The sequence below is a fragment of the Mya arenaria genome, chromosome 10 (genome assembly GCF_026914265.1).
Source record: "Mya arenaria isolate MELC-2E11 chromosome 10, ASM2691426v1".
Lineage (NCBI taxonomy): Eukaryota > Metazoa > Mollusca > Bivalvia > Myida > Myidae > Mya > Mya arenaria.
In genome coordinates this window covers 61,502,929-61,521,142 of record NC_069131.1, presented here as the reverse complement: position 1 = coordinate 61,521,142, position 18,214 = coordinate 61,502,929, and the positions used below count along the sequence as shown (strand labels likewise).

General features: G+C 31.8%; 1 protein-coding gene across 1 annotated transcript in view; it reads left to right on the top strand.

Moving 5' to 3' along the window:
* Positions 1 to 2,692: 2,692 nt before the first annotated feature.
* The window catches only part of LOC128206533 (rho-associated protein kinase 1-like), a 35,382-nt gene continuing 19,860 nt past the window's right edge, over positions 2,693 to 18,214 (top strand). The window contains exons 1-17 of the mRNA XM_052909081.1: positions 2,693 to 2,723; positions 5,661 to 5,684; positions 5,995 to 6,126; positions 6,524 to 6,620; positions 7,039 to 7,660; positions 8,055 to 8,099; positions 9,886 to 9,966; positions 11,150 to 11,224; positions 11,451 to 11,525; positions 11,914 to 11,988; positions 12,149 to 12,223; positions 13,413 to 13,487; positions 14,327 to 14,401; positions 14,588 to 14,650; positions 15,279 to 15,347; positions 15,897 to 15,980; positions 16,138 to 16,186. Of these exons, the coding sequence (XP_052765041.1) occupies positions 6,536 to 6,620; positions 7,039 to 7,660; positions 8,055 to 8,099; positions 9,886 to 9,966; positions 11,150 to 11,224; positions 11,451 to 11,525; positions 11,914 to 11,988; positions 12,149 to 12,223; positions 13,413 to 13,487; positions 14,327 to 14,401; positions 14,588 to 14,650; positions 15,279 to 15,347; positions 15,897 to 15,980; positions 16,138 to 16,186 (1,548 nt within the window). The 5' untranslated portion in view covers positions 2,693 to 2,723; positions 5,661 to 5,684; positions 5,995 to 6,126; positions 6,524 to 6,535. The remainder of the gene's footprint in view (positions 2,724 to 5,660; positions 5,685 to 5,994; positions 6,127 to 6,523; positions 6,621 to 7,038; positions 7,661 to 8,054; positions 8,100 to 9,885; positions 9,967 to 11,149; positions 11,225 to 11,450; positions 11,526 to 11,913; positions 11,989 to 12,148; positions 12,224 to 13,412; positions 13,488 to 14,326; positions 14,402 to 14,587; positions 14,651 to 15,278; positions 15,348 to 15,896; positions 15,981 to 16,137; positions 16,187 to 18,214) is intronic.

The window sequence follows — 18,214 nt, the reverse complement described above, 5'->3', positions numbered from 1 at the left end:
ATATTTTGATGCGAATAGTTTTCTTCCACTTAGTGCTTCCTAGAGACAGTCACGTATCTAATCGAGATTCAACAACGGCTTGTTAAGATCGATGAGTCATTCTTTGTTGGTTGTAAACTGCATTGCCTGAGAAAATTTCATCGCAGCACGAAACTCGCTCTAGCCGTATTACCTGAGTATATTACAGCTTTGTATTGATATTTATATGAAAAACTACAGAAGCACGTTTTGTAGTCGACAGTTTAAACTTAAACCCCCTTTAAAGGGACAGTTTAACGCCAATTACACAGAACCCCAAAAGAGACATTCACGAACCATCGATTACTTCAATTACTTAAAATTTCTGTCTTTATTTCTAATACATCGTTTGTCTGTGTTTTATCTACAATGCAAATAGAACATATGATTACTCAGAAATATCAATTGAAGCCAATATCTCACTTAACAAGAGTTGTTTAATACTTTATAGATGGCATTTCTGGGTTACAATGCTGACATAAATCTGATTAGAAAAAACATAAGCAATGACTGTATTAGAACATTATGCCATTTTCAAAGAAAAATATAACGTTGATATACATGTGTTTACCACTTAAAGATGCACTTCAGATTTACCACAATTAATAATATTAATCTAATATTCCTAAAAGGATGATCAAATGTCGAAAACAATGGTATTAATGAAGAATACCAAGCTTTATTTGAAAGAAATAAGCATAAAGCAAGTTATTTCTATCTTATGAGACAATAGTAGACCACAGTTAATCTTTTAGAATTCAGCAATCATTTAATATTTTTTGCGCAATTTGCTATTAAATAAACGGTTACAATCTTATTATCAGTTATTAATATTATTCATAAATGCATTTTTAGTAAGTTGTTACAGGTTTATCAGTCAAAATTGATGTTTGGTATACATGCGTATGTATTGAGTTTGAATAAGAGTGTCAATTTAAAGGTTGCAATTTTCGCAGAAATTCGAAAAGGCATTCCACCGGACAATCCGTGTGTTCAAGCGGATCGAATCCGATTGTCGCAGAAACTGTTTGTAGAACCATCCGGATCAAAATTTCCGTTAAATTTATCCTAGCTGACTCCTGCAAGTACATATTTAAAATGTCCATAAATGCATGTTTAAAGATTAGTCATAGAATGTTGCATGGAGCCGCCAGTAACATATGGTTTCCCAATGAATGCATTTGCAGTGTTAAAAAAATAAAACAAATTTTAAAAGCACTACTGAGTATAGTCAAATAAAAATCTTTTTCATTTAATTTGAGCATAAATTTGAAATGGTATAAGATAAATAGTTATCACAGATCGATGGTTCCACATCACTGAACAGTCAATTACAGCAGCCAACAATGTATCTCTGTATTTGAGTTTAGCTATTAATCAAAGACATAAAATCTACTCATATATCCTTTTTGCTATTGTCCACATAATATGCATTTTATGAACAGCTACATTCATTAATATATGAACGTACATATACAATAATCTATATATCAACATACCATTATAAAGACGCTTTGTCTTAATCAAACTTGACAAAAACTGAGAGTTATATCTGAAGATCAAGATACTACCGACTAACGAATGGAAGGTATGTATAAGTAATCAAGAGTGACATATTCACAAAGAAAAGAGAGATTGCTCGGCTTGCTATAATTAGTCCAATGGGAACAGGTTCTTTGTTACTCCAGTGAAAGCAACTTTAGTCATCGTCATAGGATTGCTCCGATGATAAGTTCTGTCTACGTCATGCAAAAATATTAAGAGAAAATATTCGACGATTTCTGGGATAAACATGATGAGACAGAGTATTGCGATTGAATGTATATATATATATATATACGTATTAAGTAGTTCCTGTATATATTAACGTTCTTACGTATATATACATAACTTAAATTCCGAATGATATTGTCAACCAGGAACAAGTGAATGTATTTTATTGTTAGATACCTATGTAAACTGTTGACACAGCGGTCTGCTACCATAATTATTTCAAAAGGTTTATTTAGAATAAAAAAGTGTATTATATGTTTTGTATCATAGAATAGAGCTCAAACTATCATAGGTCCTAATTCATTGGAGCGGAAAAGTAAACAGAGAACCTTTAGTCAATTGTCACTCTTAGAGGCAAGCAATGAAGTGTTGGGAGCCCATTATGGTAGTAACACTTACACGTCACCCCCAAAATTGTTTTGCCGTACATTATTTACATTTGACGGTTGGAAACTAGTTGCAAGGAGGGGAGATGTCATGTGAACTGTATATGACCTCTATGGTCTATGCCTCTTGACCTCTCGTTACCTTGTTGTTCAGAGAATATCATGAATGAATCAGTCTGGTATTAAACGTCTTAAAGAATGCATTGTCTCCTTGTGTTTCCTAGTAATAATAAATACATGACACAAATGGCATAAAAACTCGTATAAATAATATAATAAAAATATGGGTAATATTAAAGTTATTGTTTATATTAAGACTGTCTGCAACGGCTTGAATCAAAATGGCTAAATTTTATCAAGTTCATATAACTTGTTTTTTAGCAACCGATAGCTATATAATTGCACTTATGGGATTTGTCAACTATATTGTTATCTTAGTACTTCATTCGATTTGTGTTGTGTGCTCCGTAAGTTCATGTGTTGATTGCAGCGATAGAACACTTGGCCTACTCCGATCGTTTGATAAATGGAAATACATATGTGAAGGTATCCCTAATCTTAATCTATATTTGTCAAAGTGTATGTAATTAAACATTGATTTGCAGTTTATGAATATAATTATACACAACAGTAATGTATCATATAATATAATGTATCAAGTCTTTTTCTTGGTTAAAGGTCAAGTGGTTAAAAAAGCATTTAAGCGAAATACTGAATAAATTTATATGAAAACGTACTGTTGTTTACAAGAACATAAACATACAGTCATGTTCAAAGGCTTTGAGCATCTAGCGTTGTCACTTATGCATGTGGTTAGCTTTCGGACTGGGTTAATTTAATTAATGGAGATACATGTGTGTTAATTCATAACCCAGCAAGTGAAGTACAACATAACAGTTATAGCTATATGTATAGCTAAACATGTCATTCGGGAATAAACAACAGTGTAAATCTTTACTGTAGTATATCAAGATTAATTTCCGTTTTTAACTTTAGATTAAGTACGCGCAACAATCATTGATATACTTCACATATCTACTCTATCCTTCATGTATTTCACACAACAAAATAAAATAAATGTTTGTCCTTAATATATCTATATATAAAAATTATGCATATTATATGATATCAATAATATGTTTAACCTTATCATTAGATGTTTCATTTCCATATATCTATATATAAAAAAATACATATTATATGATATGAATTATATCTTTAACCTTATCATTAATTTTCTCATTTCAAACAGTAGCCAATACAGAAGAAAATAAGCATTAAACATGTTTAAAATAAACTGTTTGGTTGAGATTTAGTGGGGAAAAAAGTGAATGCACTTATTTGATTCCAATGAATTACCTTGATAATTTCAACAAACAATGCAATCGAAACCTTTTTTGAGCAAACATTAGAGAATCTGCTGATATTACTGGGCCAATTATATAATATAATATACAAGGACAAGCCTCGTAGTCGTCGACTAAGAAAAATCAACCTAATTTAGAAGCACAATACAATGGAAGTCGAAAATTCATAACTAATCCCTGTTAAGAGACACAAGACAGGGACCAAATCGAAAACTGACTACAAGACGTATAAATCCCATAAACATACATTGGATTTTTTATTTGAAATATCAATACTGATGTGAAAAACTACAGAAACAAGCTCTGTAGCCAAAAGTTTACACATAAACCCCGTTTAATGGCACAGGGTAAACGCCAAAGACATAGAACACAAAAACAAACAATCACAAACAAGAAATATGGAACAACAGCACAAAACTACACAAACAGCACTGTGCATATATACTATATAAAAACTTGGTATGTTTATCAAGGATTGTTAGGTACTGCCAAAGTTATTTTCCGTTTTATTATTAAAAGTGACACTCTTATTCAAAATCGTTACATACACAAATTTGAATGATATACCTTTAACTTCTTCAAAAATAATTAATTTATAGAAAATTTTATTACTGATTACAAGACTGTAACTGTGTATTTCACAGCTGAATACTCAAAAATATTAAATGATTGGTAAATGCAAAAATATTTACTGCGATCTTCTATAGTATTATAAGGTAGAAATATCGTGTTTTCTGCATCTTTCTTTGAAAATTAATCTCGGTATCCTTCGTAAGAACTATTTGTTTTTGACATTTATTCATTCTTGTTGGTATATAAAAACATTTGTATTAATTGTGGTAAATCTTATTCGGGAGTAAGAGTGCATCTTTAATGCTTGAGTTTTATTTTATATTAAACAAAAACAACAACAAACGAACTTGCTTTTCTCTGAATACTTCAAATATGAAAAAGTGTCACTAGTTGTGGGTATAAACGTACATCCATGTAAGAAGTTAGAAATCGCCATTGAATAAAAGTCTTGTTATGATGTCAATAAGCATTGCTTTGGCATATAGATATCTTGGCATATATCAATGAAAACGATTTTCTGGGCGTTTATATTTCAATTTATTATAAGAAAAAAAATCAGTGTTTAAATCATGAAGTTAACATATTGTATAGAAAACAGATGTTCGAAATCTCATTTTCGACACCAAAAACAAATAATATTAACGTAAAGATGTTGTTGTTGTTTTTTATGTATTTTGTATTGTCTTTATTTTATTTAGGTCTTTGAGGGATACAGAACTCACGTAATTGTACACAATGCATTAAATAATATTCCAGCGATAAAGCTGTTTTGTAATGCGTGTATGATCTGGGTTTTTGGTACTTTTTTGTCTCTCCTCAGTGTCCAGATTGTCTCTGTAGTTTTCTTTATTTAAAAAAGAGTTTACAGTATTTCGTGTTCAAACAATAACCAAGATGCATGCACATCTACATTCAAACAAACAAGAGACAACTGTCAAAATGTCGTTATTAGAACATATTGGGGGTAATTCATTTAGCACGGTCTGTTAAAACTAAGAAAGAGCTAACTGTATTTTAAAATGGTTTACATGCGCACAACATTACACTTGCCCCATTATTTACAGTGAGTATTTCACCAATGTGTGTTTAACTTTGCTATAGTAGTGATGCCTAATGAAAAGATATGAAAAACGGGACAAAACTGTTTAGCATTAGTGTCTGTTCCAGCGTAAGATACAAGTAACTAAATGTATGTTTTAACGTCTGAGCACCGAAAAGAAAATTGTAAAGGTCACATTACAATTAGTTATTTTTTGTCGTCAAATGAAATTTATTGATATTTTACACTGAAAGAACTATTTTGTCGACCTTCATTTTAATAAACAATGTTATTTAAAAAAAATATGTTAAATGAAATCTGTAATTAAAACAATTCGCGCATAATGTTAGCTCTTTGACGTCATATATTTCTGTCCAGGACGGATTGCCCTTGAAGTCCATTTCTCAAAGTGAAACGGCCTTATTTGTCATAAACAGTGAAACTATACTATACACTAATAGTTTAAACTTTAAAGTAAGAGTTATTTTCATTCATATTCTTCAGGACATTGTGAGTGACCTGTCCAAGGTATGGAATAGATCCTCATCTCCAACAATAAGATGGCAAGTACACTGGCAAGCGTAAGCAATTAGGCAAATACCAATAGCAATAAACATAACTTATTTTTCATTGTTAACTTAAACTTGAACGAACTATTGGTTCGCAGGATTTATCTTTACGCGTACCGACAGTGTTTGTAGACATCAAGTGTTTTCGGACAAATACATGTACGTCTGCTTAGTTGGCAAGGGAGTTCATTTGAACCGCGTCAGATCTCGCACAAAATAATTGTTTTCTATATTCAAATATTGATTAAAACATGCATGTTATATACCAGAGCTCTTTAGCAGCTGATACGAATTCGAGACGTGTCCCGCCTGTCTCGCCAAAGCCTTCATTGATATCAAAACAACGAGATGATATTCATAAACAAAAGAAAGAACCTTCTTTACTCCAAGGTTCAGATGCAGTAAGTTACAATTTTTACTGAATATACATAATCCATTTAGATGTTCTTAAAAATTAACGTAGTTCGTATGTTAAAGTGGTTACAACAATATGTAATAAGGTAGATTAAACGATACCATTTAAGTAACTCTGAAGCACACTCTTCATTTGGTCTGACCTATCGTTCGTCAAGAAACGTTTGTATTATATAGATAACTACACAGGTATTTGTATCACTGTGTCACTTAAATATATTTCAATCGTTACAAACATATAATTACATAGATGAAGCCAAACAAACCAACTGAAATTTTATTTGCCTATTCTGTAGAACACATTAAAATAGACAAATCATTTGTTCTTTTTTTTTTGAATATGATGATTTAGCAGCTATTCATAGAATTTATTGTTGAATTTAGGTTGAAGGTAGCATGGAATATACAGTCAAATGTCTTGAGGATGCGATGCGTGAACCGAACAAGTTTGTTTTAGGATTGCAAAAAATGCTATCAACTGGTATGTACATTTAAACTGTATTGTGTGCTATGGTTTGAGTTTCAATATCACAATTACTCTGTGTAAGCAACTTCAACAAGTGTGCAGTACCTTGTGGCCAGCCACTTACCTACTATGTCCTTAAGGAAACACAACCATTATTGTTTTGTTATGTATTGTGTTCAAATGTTTGTATTGTTATTGTGTTGGTTTGTTTTGCTGATTGGTGAAGCTAAAAATCAGGCATTCGGTTTGATCCCATCGTTTTTATCTTCGGTGTCGTTGTTGTCACTTTTCGGGGTTTTTCATGTTAAGACATTAAAACTGTGTTGAATCAAAACTTAACTGCCTGATGATCTCGTTAAGGAATGCCTGTAATGTAGTTGAGAACAACGGAAAAGTGATTATTATAGTCTGCTCCATGTCCATTTTATTGCAGTTCATACCCAGCAAAGTATTGAACAACAGTTACGTGAGGCTCATGCCCAAAACAATACTTTACAAAAACATATTGAAGAACATCAGCGCAGACAAAACAATGATATCAATTTAAATGCCGAATTGGAAATTGCAATGGAAAAACTCCAAGGAGAACATGAAACGTCAACAAGAAGACTAGATGAAATAAAAACACTGAAAGAAGCAAGGTTTCAAAGGGAAGAAGAAATAAGGAAACAGGTTACTGAATATGAAGGCAAAATATTTGCACTTGAAAGTAAATTAAACGGAGTTGAACTTTCTTTTAAAGAGTCGTTAGATGAAAGGATTGCCCAACAAAAGGAACAAATGGAAATTGACCAGTCAAAACAAAAACAATACGAAGATATTATTGAAAATCTTAACAGAAAATTGAATGCACTTGCTGAAGTCAATGAATTGCAAGTTAAGAAACTTACTGATCTCTCCTCTGAGCTACAGCAAAGAAGTGTCGAACTACAAACAGTTTATGAGCACGATGAACAGGTGTTATCTAAAATTAGGAGCATTGTTGTCCATGATGTAGCTTATGCTGGCTTACAATCTCCAAACAAAACAAACGAAACGAAATTGAAGAACATAAGGTAAGATCTATTATCCTTTGATATACGTGTCTTGTAAATCATTAAAGATGTTGTGTACACCTCATTTCATTTTAGTTTAAATACAGGCAAACGTCACCCGAATGGCACTGATATATAAACGTTACATCGTTGAACATGCTTTTCAAATACGTTTGATATTCATCTGCGCAAACACATCTAAATTATTAAAACAGGGGTCACAGTTATATTAAAACCGATCATTATTAGTCATGATTTACGTGCAACACTACATGTTGCAACGTCAGGCCATGGCTGATGATATTTATATATTTTAAAATATTTATACATATTCAGTGCTGGGAATGTATACACAAACGTTTTGATACTACTATAAACTCTGTGAAATTTTCAATGGAATGAATTTGTATTTTAGAGAAGAGGTATTAACAAAACTGACGGATAGACTAAGGCAATCAAGGTGAGCAGCGTTATTCAAATACCTATAATGGCAATAGTTATTCATTTTGTGTTATTCCCTCTTGTCTGTTTCCTCAAGTTAATGCATACTTTGATAAGATTTACCTTTTGCGTTTTATCTTTATTTAGGATTGTTTGGATAAGAGGGGTTTGTGCATTTCAACTGGTTTAAACCCCCAGTAAATTCACATTTTACTGACCGTTCCAAGGCGGTACCTAACAATCCTTGATATACATACCAAGTTTTTTATATATATAATTAGCATGTATGCACTGCGCTGCTTGTGGAGATTTGTGCTGTTCTTCCATGTTTCTTGTTTGTGATTTTATGTTCTATGTATTTAGCGTTTACCCAGTGCCATTAAACCGGGTTTATGTTTAAACATTTTGCTACTGAGCTTGTTTCTGTAGCTTTTCGCATAAATATTAAAACCAATTCATATTTAAGTCGCCTCTTGCATCAATCTTTAATGTTCAATAGTAAAAGTTATTTTGTTAAAAAAGGACCTTCGTAAAAAATCTACTGGGCCATTCCGTGACGTCTTCGTTGCAGTATACATCGTAGCATGCAAATAGTCAAGACTGATATCATTTGATATTGTTCTGTTCCTTTATTTTAAATCTGTTTACGCTATTTTTCTGAAATATAGATAACGTGAACAAAATTGAGAAATACTTTTTAATCCATTTGTATTTATGCCCAATTATGCTTTAGGGTACCATTAATTAATAATAGTATTGTGTAAAAAATGCGATTCTGAATAGAAACGACTAGATCTAATTGAAAATTATTATCACGATTTAGAATTTTGATCGACAACAGGTCTGTTTAAAGTGACACTCTTATTCAAAATCAATACAAATACAATTTTGACTGATAAACCTTTAACTACTTACTAAATAATGCATTTGTGGAGAATATTAATTACTAATAACATGATTGTACACGTGTATGTAATTGCCGAAAGCGCAAAACTTATTGATAAGAATTGATATATTAATGATTGGTGAAAACTAAAATATTTACAGTGATCTACTGTCTTCTCATAGGGTACAAATACCGAGTTTTTTGCTCATTTCTTTCAAATTTGACTTGGTATCCTTCGTTAGAACCATTGTTTTCGAAAATAATTCATCCTTTCTGGAATGTTTAAACAATATAATTAATTGTGGTAAATCGTTTTTAGGAGTAAGAGTGCACCTTTAACAAACGCTCCGAAAATTCATGAAAATCAACAAAATACATTAAGTCAGATCAGGGATAACACTATTTTTTGTAGCAGATTTTTTTTTTTAAATTTTAATCATTTAGAACTGGTTGTTATAAGTGTTTCGGATGTCAAAAGATTAAACGTTATTTTCATTTAACGTTGAAAACCAAAATATTATGGTAATACCGATGTTTTTCAAAACATGAAATTCAAATGTAAAGCGTGATTTCTATTTATAAATATCATAAATGTAGGTCAACAAAACTGAAAAACCTAAAGATGCGCGTGCGCCCTCTGACGTCATTCCCCCGTGTGCTACATTTTGATCTTTAAGGTATAAACATTGAACATTTTTTTAGAAAAATACTCAACAAATCAAGATGAAACTTCGCAAATGTGACCAACGCAAACCTTTGTATTGATCTAGATCATTGAAAATTCGATCACGGTAAACAAACGCGTGTTTTAGCTGGTGTTCGGGATCTGTGCCCTGTTCGGAAATGTACCGTCAACCAGTAAACTTTACAACTTTCTATTTCAAAACTGATAATCTAACATGGCATTTTTCGATTTCAGTGCATTATCGTTGGACGATGAAGAGAGATCGATGCTGCAGCTTGTACAAATTCATTTAGAGGCCGAAATACAGACCTTACAGTAAGACTTGTTTCTAGCAAAATGTATGTTAGGGTCTCACTTTCTGCAACCACCCCTATATACTAGTGCAACGAGCGACAGGTTACTATTCTTTCCCAGCGGTCAATTTAATAAAGGTATGATTGAAACCATTCATATATACCGAGTATTTTTTCTCAAGACTACATTGTCTGTATGATTTCAGCTAAATAATTATCAAATTGAATGTTCAAGAATGGGGAAATAAATTAAATTAAACAATAATTAGTTCACTTTAAAACCGTTTAATTTCATCTTTCAACAAGGCTATAATAATTCTTTCACGTCATCAAAATAACTTTATTATGGATAGAAAGTGTCCAATACATGGAAAGAAAATGGATAAGAAAGGAAGATAAATATATATTTTGAAACGTTCTGCAGCACTTTAATATGACATAATAACAGTTTATAAAACTGTTAAAATTTTTGTAATAAGGTTAAAGTTCATGATCATCGATTGAAGTATAGTTCATTCATTGAAGTATTCCTTGGAATTATTACTGTAATGGAAACGCTAGTTGGAGAGTAATTATTGATTTCTTTCAGCCGACAACCGATAGAGATGATGCAACAGCTTGTTTACAAACATTCATTTATATTGGGTAGATCGAAAGAAAACGGCTCTATCTATGTTTTAAAACTGAAATTAGTTGTTTAATATTGTGGATATAAAACTATTAAAAATTGAGTAGGTCATGCTTGATATTGAATCGATTTGTATGCAATTGACAGGATAAATATATACAGAAAGTATTATGGTGTAGATACAATATTTGTGTAAAGAAATGTTGTGGTGTATATATATATATATATATATATATATATATATATCTCAAGAATTGTGAGGAACGCCTTTGTTTTCCAATTTCACTTACATATAAGAATGCGTTTTCATTTCAAATCTAAAAAACTACATTAGGGAAGTAACTTTATATTGGCAAAAATAATTGTTATTCTTATCATCCACAACTTACTAGCGTTATATAGAATATTATGATGAATTGAACTGATTCATTATATTAAAAATCTGTTTAGTGTACTGTTGTTATCTTGTTTTCAATCAATGCGTCTTATTCATGATTGTAGTCATGGCTATTGGTCAATAAAAGTGAATGTTTCCTGAACTGTTGGACGAATAACTTTTCCTCATCCTAACTTACAGATCTGAAAAAGAGGAACGAACACGTTACCAAAGGACGGCCGAAGAATTTGGGAACAGCCAAATAGATTACCTTGAGTATTTCTTATTTCTGCATTTTTGAAATTCATAACTTTTACGTTTTCTTTCATATAATTGCCTAATCCTTAATTTAAGCAAAACACGTTAGTATTATTAAAACATGTACACGTCGTTTAAAAGATTCTAAACATTGATTCTTTGACTCATTAAATAACGACGAAGCCGCAAGTACATTATTGTTCTTGCATTTTGCCAACAAATGCTATGCTTTTATTTTTATAAGACAGCAGATTCAAAAGCAAATAAACGATCAACGTGTGGCAGAATCAATTGCAAATGAAGAAATTACAAAGTTAGAGTAAGTACGATTTCACGTTATCTGAAATATTCAATTGATTGCAGTTGTATTATATAATCGCATAAATGTTGATTCAATATATGGTTAGGAAAATTGCCATTCTGATGAACAATTTTCCAAAAAGTAACATATGGTTCTCAATAATAAGGTTTATTAATTTGGCCCTTATGTCCGGGGCTCAAAGCACAAAGACATTTCTTAAATAACATTCAGCAAAAGGTCCTAAATATAGCTAATGGTTTATTATATGTCATATTCACATACAGTTGTCGGTCAACCAATAAGACTTGTTTCGCTCGCTATACGTATATATTGTATTTTTGAGAACATTTGTAATACACAAAAACAATATTATTAAATAAACACAAAGCTTAATTACTTCCTACAGAGATGAACTAGAAGAACGAAAACAAAACCAGGTAACAGCCGAAGTGTTCGCAGACAAAGAATTAGACAAACTTGAGTAAATATGTTTTGTCAGATATAACACTGTACATATAATTGGTTGTATTTTGTCTAATAAAACTCTTACATAACATATGATATGCATGTCCAAACACTGCAAAATTAATGTCTCGACATTACAGCCATTAAGTGAAATGTTATCTCAAATAATTTTCCAGGTCTCAGCTTCAAGAACAAAAAGACAACCGAAGGTTCATCGAGAAATATGCAAGTGTGGAAATCTTGAAACTGGAGTAAGAGCTTTTAACATTTAGAGAAAAAACTGAAAGTTATCCTGTGCCAATAACAAATTGAGTTGTATATCCTCAAACTCTTGTGAAGAACACAGTTACTTGGTATTGGGACTGCATTTTTGGCAAGTCGAGCTACCGTAGTAACCTGATTCGAGCGATTGACCCCTAGGGTGATCTCTTGGACAGAGAAGCATACAACTGTATTTAAGTACTCTATGATACATATAATAAACAAATCATCCACTTTTAGTCGTATATTTTTACATATTTAAATATTTTAAAATTTTATACAAACTTAACACTCACAAGTAATGAAGGTTAACAGAATTCGGATCGAGGAATATGTATGGAAACGAGCTCAGATCTACACTAATATTTTGATAAACCAACTGTATATGTCGCATGCATGTTCAGATGGAAGCTATCTCCAAGATGCAATCGCTCAACAAGCTCAAACTTGAAGCGTTTTTGCAGTTTTCTTTGATAACTCTGCCAAGAAAACTGTTTATATACCGACTCTCAGATCTTCGTCAGTGGTTTTGAGTATGCATAAGGGCCGAACCTGGCATGCGTTTTTCGGCTCTACGCGCAGACGGTTACCAGTCACGAGGTAAACATATCTCCGATTCCCATTCGCTCGTAAAGTTGAAAAGCGCATGCCCGGTCCGGACCTAATTTTTAGGTACCTCGACTGGCCTAAAATTTAGACCACATATCCATCATCACCAATACAATACACTAAAGTCAATTGGCGTCATTCATAATTTTTCGCGTCAATAATCTTGTAGGTAGTGTATTTTTCTTTCTTATCCGACCTTTCATTAAATGTGTGTTAACGAGAGATATTAAGAGCTAATCTATAAAATATTAAAAACATTGGTTTTGATCCTACATTCAAATGAACAAACCTTCTTAAGCAATGATAGAGTCTTGTTAAGTATGCTAATTAAAGTAAAGCAAAATCAATCAGTTTAACCTAAACTTTATTGTATAGTCTCTGAATGGTTTTAAACTCCTAGTCTTTAAATGAAGACCATTGTAAGCTTTCTTGATTGTAGTTGGTCGCCAGATAGTTGCATGCACTGTGCAATGATATTGTTGACACGATGTTTTATCTAGTGTTACAAAAATAAATGCTATCCTCGAACATGAATAAGCTTATGAGTAAAAGCTGTATGTTATGTTTCAGGAAGATCATAGAAGACAAAAAAAGATCTCTTGAATTAGCGGAAACGTTTGCAGAAACAGAAATATCTGCATTAGAGTACGCATTCTTGTGGATGACTTATTAGTCGAGTGGCGTCTATCAAGTGTCCTGATCTCTTGCTTAAAAGTGCATTTTAATACTTTTAATCCCTGATAGTAACATCGGTTATACATAGCAGTTGCAGTAACACCGTTAAAGCCCACAAAAGTCCATCATAAAATAGTCTGTCACAAAATGCAGTGTTGGTCAATGGAAATTTGAGTAGGCATTCTTGTTATATGTATGTAAATTGACGGTCAATGAATGTTTATCCATCTATTGTCAAGATAAATTGGCATACTGTGCTAAAAACCAGTGCACTAGCAATTCATATCGCTATAGTAACGGTGTAATGACCCTCCACGTATCCTTGGCGGTCTCGCCTTTGATCAACATAATCGCTGTATACATAATATAGGTATGGAATATAAATCGCCAATGTTTGGCTAACATATCAGTTCTCATAAGAACATATTGCAAATTTGGTATCAATTCATGTTAAGATCCCTATTTATTTGAGACGAACCAACACAACTCTCTTTGAAGCTTTTAATTTCAATAAACAGTCTATTTGTCAATTTTCAAATTTAAAATATCTCAGAAGCCAAATCGCCTCAGACATTTAAGAGTTAACGCCATTTAATTCCCACATTTACAGTCCTTTCTTTACTATAAAGATGAGCTATTTATATTTAAATGTTTACCACACTTGGCCATAATGTGTAGGCGTTAAAATATAATTGTGAATGTTGGCAAGATAGACTCGTACGGCTCGCTTTGATTTATGATATGCGTAGGAAAAGCATATTAATTTACTGTTATATTTAAAGTCACGATTTGGCGGCATCTCCTTTCAGGACAAAGATAGAGAGGAAGGAAAGCACACTCAAACTGGTTCTAAGATTTTCCGAGGCCGAGATATCAAGACTTGAGTACTTGCTTTTTTTGTATCTGACCTTTTCGTCTGGATTATGCATATTAATAATATGATACTAACTATATAAAATATTTAATAATCAAGAATACAAATATTCATCATTATTTTGATATAAGTTATTGAATAAAGATATTATAACAATATCAATGGATTCAATGGAAATGTGTTCTTATTTTTTCAGAGACGAAGTAAATGACTGTTTGCATCTAAAAGACGTTTTAGAATCAGAGGCTACATCTTTGAGGTAATTAAATTAAAAATCACTGTTATTTGTATTGTAAAAATACGCTTATGACAACAATACATTGAACAAACTTTAAATAAAACTTCTCAACATCTTGTTTGAAATTGTTTGTGCACTGCTGACACATCCGGATATGTTGCGTTCATCGGAAAATATATAATCTATTATACAATTGCAAACAATAATCGTTTATTGGTACTTGTAGCAATAACACACAATGAAAATCTAGTTTTATCTGATATTCACGTTTCTATATTTTCCCTTTTAAAAGGTTGGTAGAACTGGGCAAAGAAGGCTTTTAATTTATTTAGGTCCAAAACAGTTGTGAACATTCAAATGCTTATGTTTGTTGTTATAGGTGATTTTCCCTTCATAACAAAAAAAGCGATTTATTTTTGACCTTATTTGATTGCAGATAGAAACGTTCTATTTCAGTATTTATTTATTCATTAATACAGACAAATATAATGATTAAGTGTCTATATGCATTCTCTAAATGTTTATTTCTTGTATGTTATGTTAGAAAGCATTGCCATTCTTTTCATCGGATATAACTAACACACTGCAAACTATGCTTCATACTGCCAAATACTGCTTTGTTGATTTGGCTACAATGTAACAATTTCAGACAAGAGTTGGCTGATTTGCAACACAAAGAGGTGACAGAAATTTACCATAGCAAAACACATCAGATTACGTAAGATTTTTACCTATTTGATTATTTTATTTTTATTTGCTGGCTGTTTTTGCTTAATATTTATAAAGATATATATGTATATATTATAAAAACTTATTGGAAGTAGGTTATCATTTGAAATTCAGCATGCAAAATTCGCGGTGAACACACAGCAATATGAAATGAAAAGGGTTACCTTATCAAACAGAAATTAGTCAATTGAAGCCCAAACTCAACACATTTCCAATAGCGTTAACATACTTACGCTTTTCACAATAATGAATATTGTCAAGTCATGTTTTCAATACTATATTAACATCTTTGGAAGAATAACTATGTTTACAGGCAATCAGTGCACATAACACTTTAACTCTGAACACATACGGTATAAAATTATTTAACATATCATTTGCGTACGCAAAAAGTATTAAAATTATTATGAATCGAAACCATTGTCTTACGTTATTGTTTAATCAAATTATTATTATTAAGAGCATGACAACACTGATCTAATGACGTTTTTTTACTCATGCACTTCTAAAAAATATTCTACACTTTATGTTTTATAAGTGCATTGACGGCTTTAGATGAGTTACACAACACTGTGTCGTGTCTTCAAAAGCGGATTGTGGAGCTGGAGACAAACAATTCAAGGTGCGATAATTACTGAAGTTGGTTTAAATTTTGCGATTTAAAAACCAATGCTGACCGTATTTGCATAAATTAAATGATGATTTTGTCATTTATAATTTATTGTTGTTTACAAATGAATTATGGTAGTATATTCTTGAAATTCTATTGATTTTGACAGACATGAAGAGTACGAACAACATCAGTTGACGGACAATGATAGAAGACAGGTATTTAGGCATTTTTCGATTGTTTATTGTTTCGATTTTTTTTCAACAATATAAATGATTGTTATTTTCCAACAAACAAAGTATTGAAATGGCTTTATTGAATTCACTATAACGGTACCTCAGTTTATCCAGCATTCAAACCGTCCGTCCGTCCATCACTTTAACAAATAAAATATAAAATGAAGGGATGGATATACTTGGCAGTCGGGCTGATTCTAAATGGCTCGAAGCGAAACAGAGTCCTCATTAGTTGTTATATTGAACCGATTTGTTCTGCCAACCAAGGCCATAACATATTTCAACAGTTTAGAACAATATTACAAATATATAAATTTTCGTTGGTTTGAAATAAACAAACTCATAAGATGAACTTACCGTTTTAGTTATAACAAACTTACTTGCATTTTCTAATATTCTTCATGTTCTTCATCTTCATCCGCTTGTGACATCAATTTTATGTACAAATGCATAATTTAATATTGCAATATAAATCTCATGACGCCAACTATTTGCACTGAATAATTTTATAGATGGTAAAAGTGACAGGCACGATAAAATGTGGTGTAAGACATATTACTTGTTGACCTTTTCTTTGCCCACTCAACGAACATACATTACATACAATCGATCCACTTTGAGAGACCCATTCGTGATTCCAGCTTCTTGAATAGTTATCAAGTGTAGAAGTTATATATGCATTTTGAGCAGGTGTTCAAGACAATTGTCTTGACCTTAATCTTAGCTACTTTCGCGTATTGCAATGTTCATACATAACATAGTTTATATTCACGTTGACGACCACTTCGTGACAAGAACTTCTTCAATAGTAGTTTTTATGACGACTTTATCATTTGTAGAAATGAAAAGCATGACGACTAGTAGAGCGGCAAATATTTGTATTAACCCTGAAAAGTAAGAATTATCGCCCTTGGAATGGTTATTTTAAAGAATGTCGTCATATTTAGAAGAAGTTATCAGAAAAGTAAGCGGCATTGTAGGACATTTTGTTCTTTGACCATGACACAATCATTTGATACCTTTTAATGCCTAAGTCAAGCACACTGTTCTACAAAGGGAAATACCATCGCAGTGGCGTTCCGGCTGTAATTATTACACCGGTGATAAGTCTATGTCTAGTCTATGTTTTAAATGTCCCTTTGAAGTAAAACTGCGTGGATAAACCAAACCTGTTCGAAGGTTTGTTTGGCTGATATATGTGCTTAGATTCATATTAATGCTGCTGTATTTATGACAATACCTGATGATGATAATGATAAAAATTGAGTATTTTGATAAGGTTGAAGAGCTTGATATTTGATATTATTTATATTACAGATTCACAATAATTGCGACGTTCTACCATTCAAATTGCAATAACAACTTACTTTCATATGCATTTGCTAATACCTTAAAATCCTTTGTTTACAGTAAACTAAATCTTAATTCTTTAATAATATAATAAGGAGTGACATTCATTTCCAGTGCATATATGCAATATTAAATGACAAATGTCAGACTGGCATTCCAATGAAGCACGCAAGCCTGTTATTTATGTTGTCATTGGTAACAAATATGTGGTTGCTTTATCAGCACAAAAAAGTGAATGTCTATCCATTTATCTGAATAAAACGTGACCCTTCAATAGTTCCCTTACAATGTTGGGAAAAATTATGCACGATTATTCACGTCGTTTATTTTGTGTGGTGAACACAAAATAGTGCATATATATGGAAACGGGCAACATGTAAAGATAGTAAAACATTTAGGCAAAAGGATTTTATAATATTTAGTATTTGGAGTGGACATTATATGTAGACAATTCGTTTCTCTCCACAATTATGATTGCTATGGTAATAGGCATATCAATATACCAAACAAAATATATTTGATACTAAAGAGTACACTTAAATTACATAAATCATGATAAGTTTTTAATCGTGTATTGAGAAAATGTCTTGTCCCGGCCGTTTTGGTGATGGGTATATTGTATACAAGTATATTGTCTTATTCATAGCCTGGGCTCCCGGC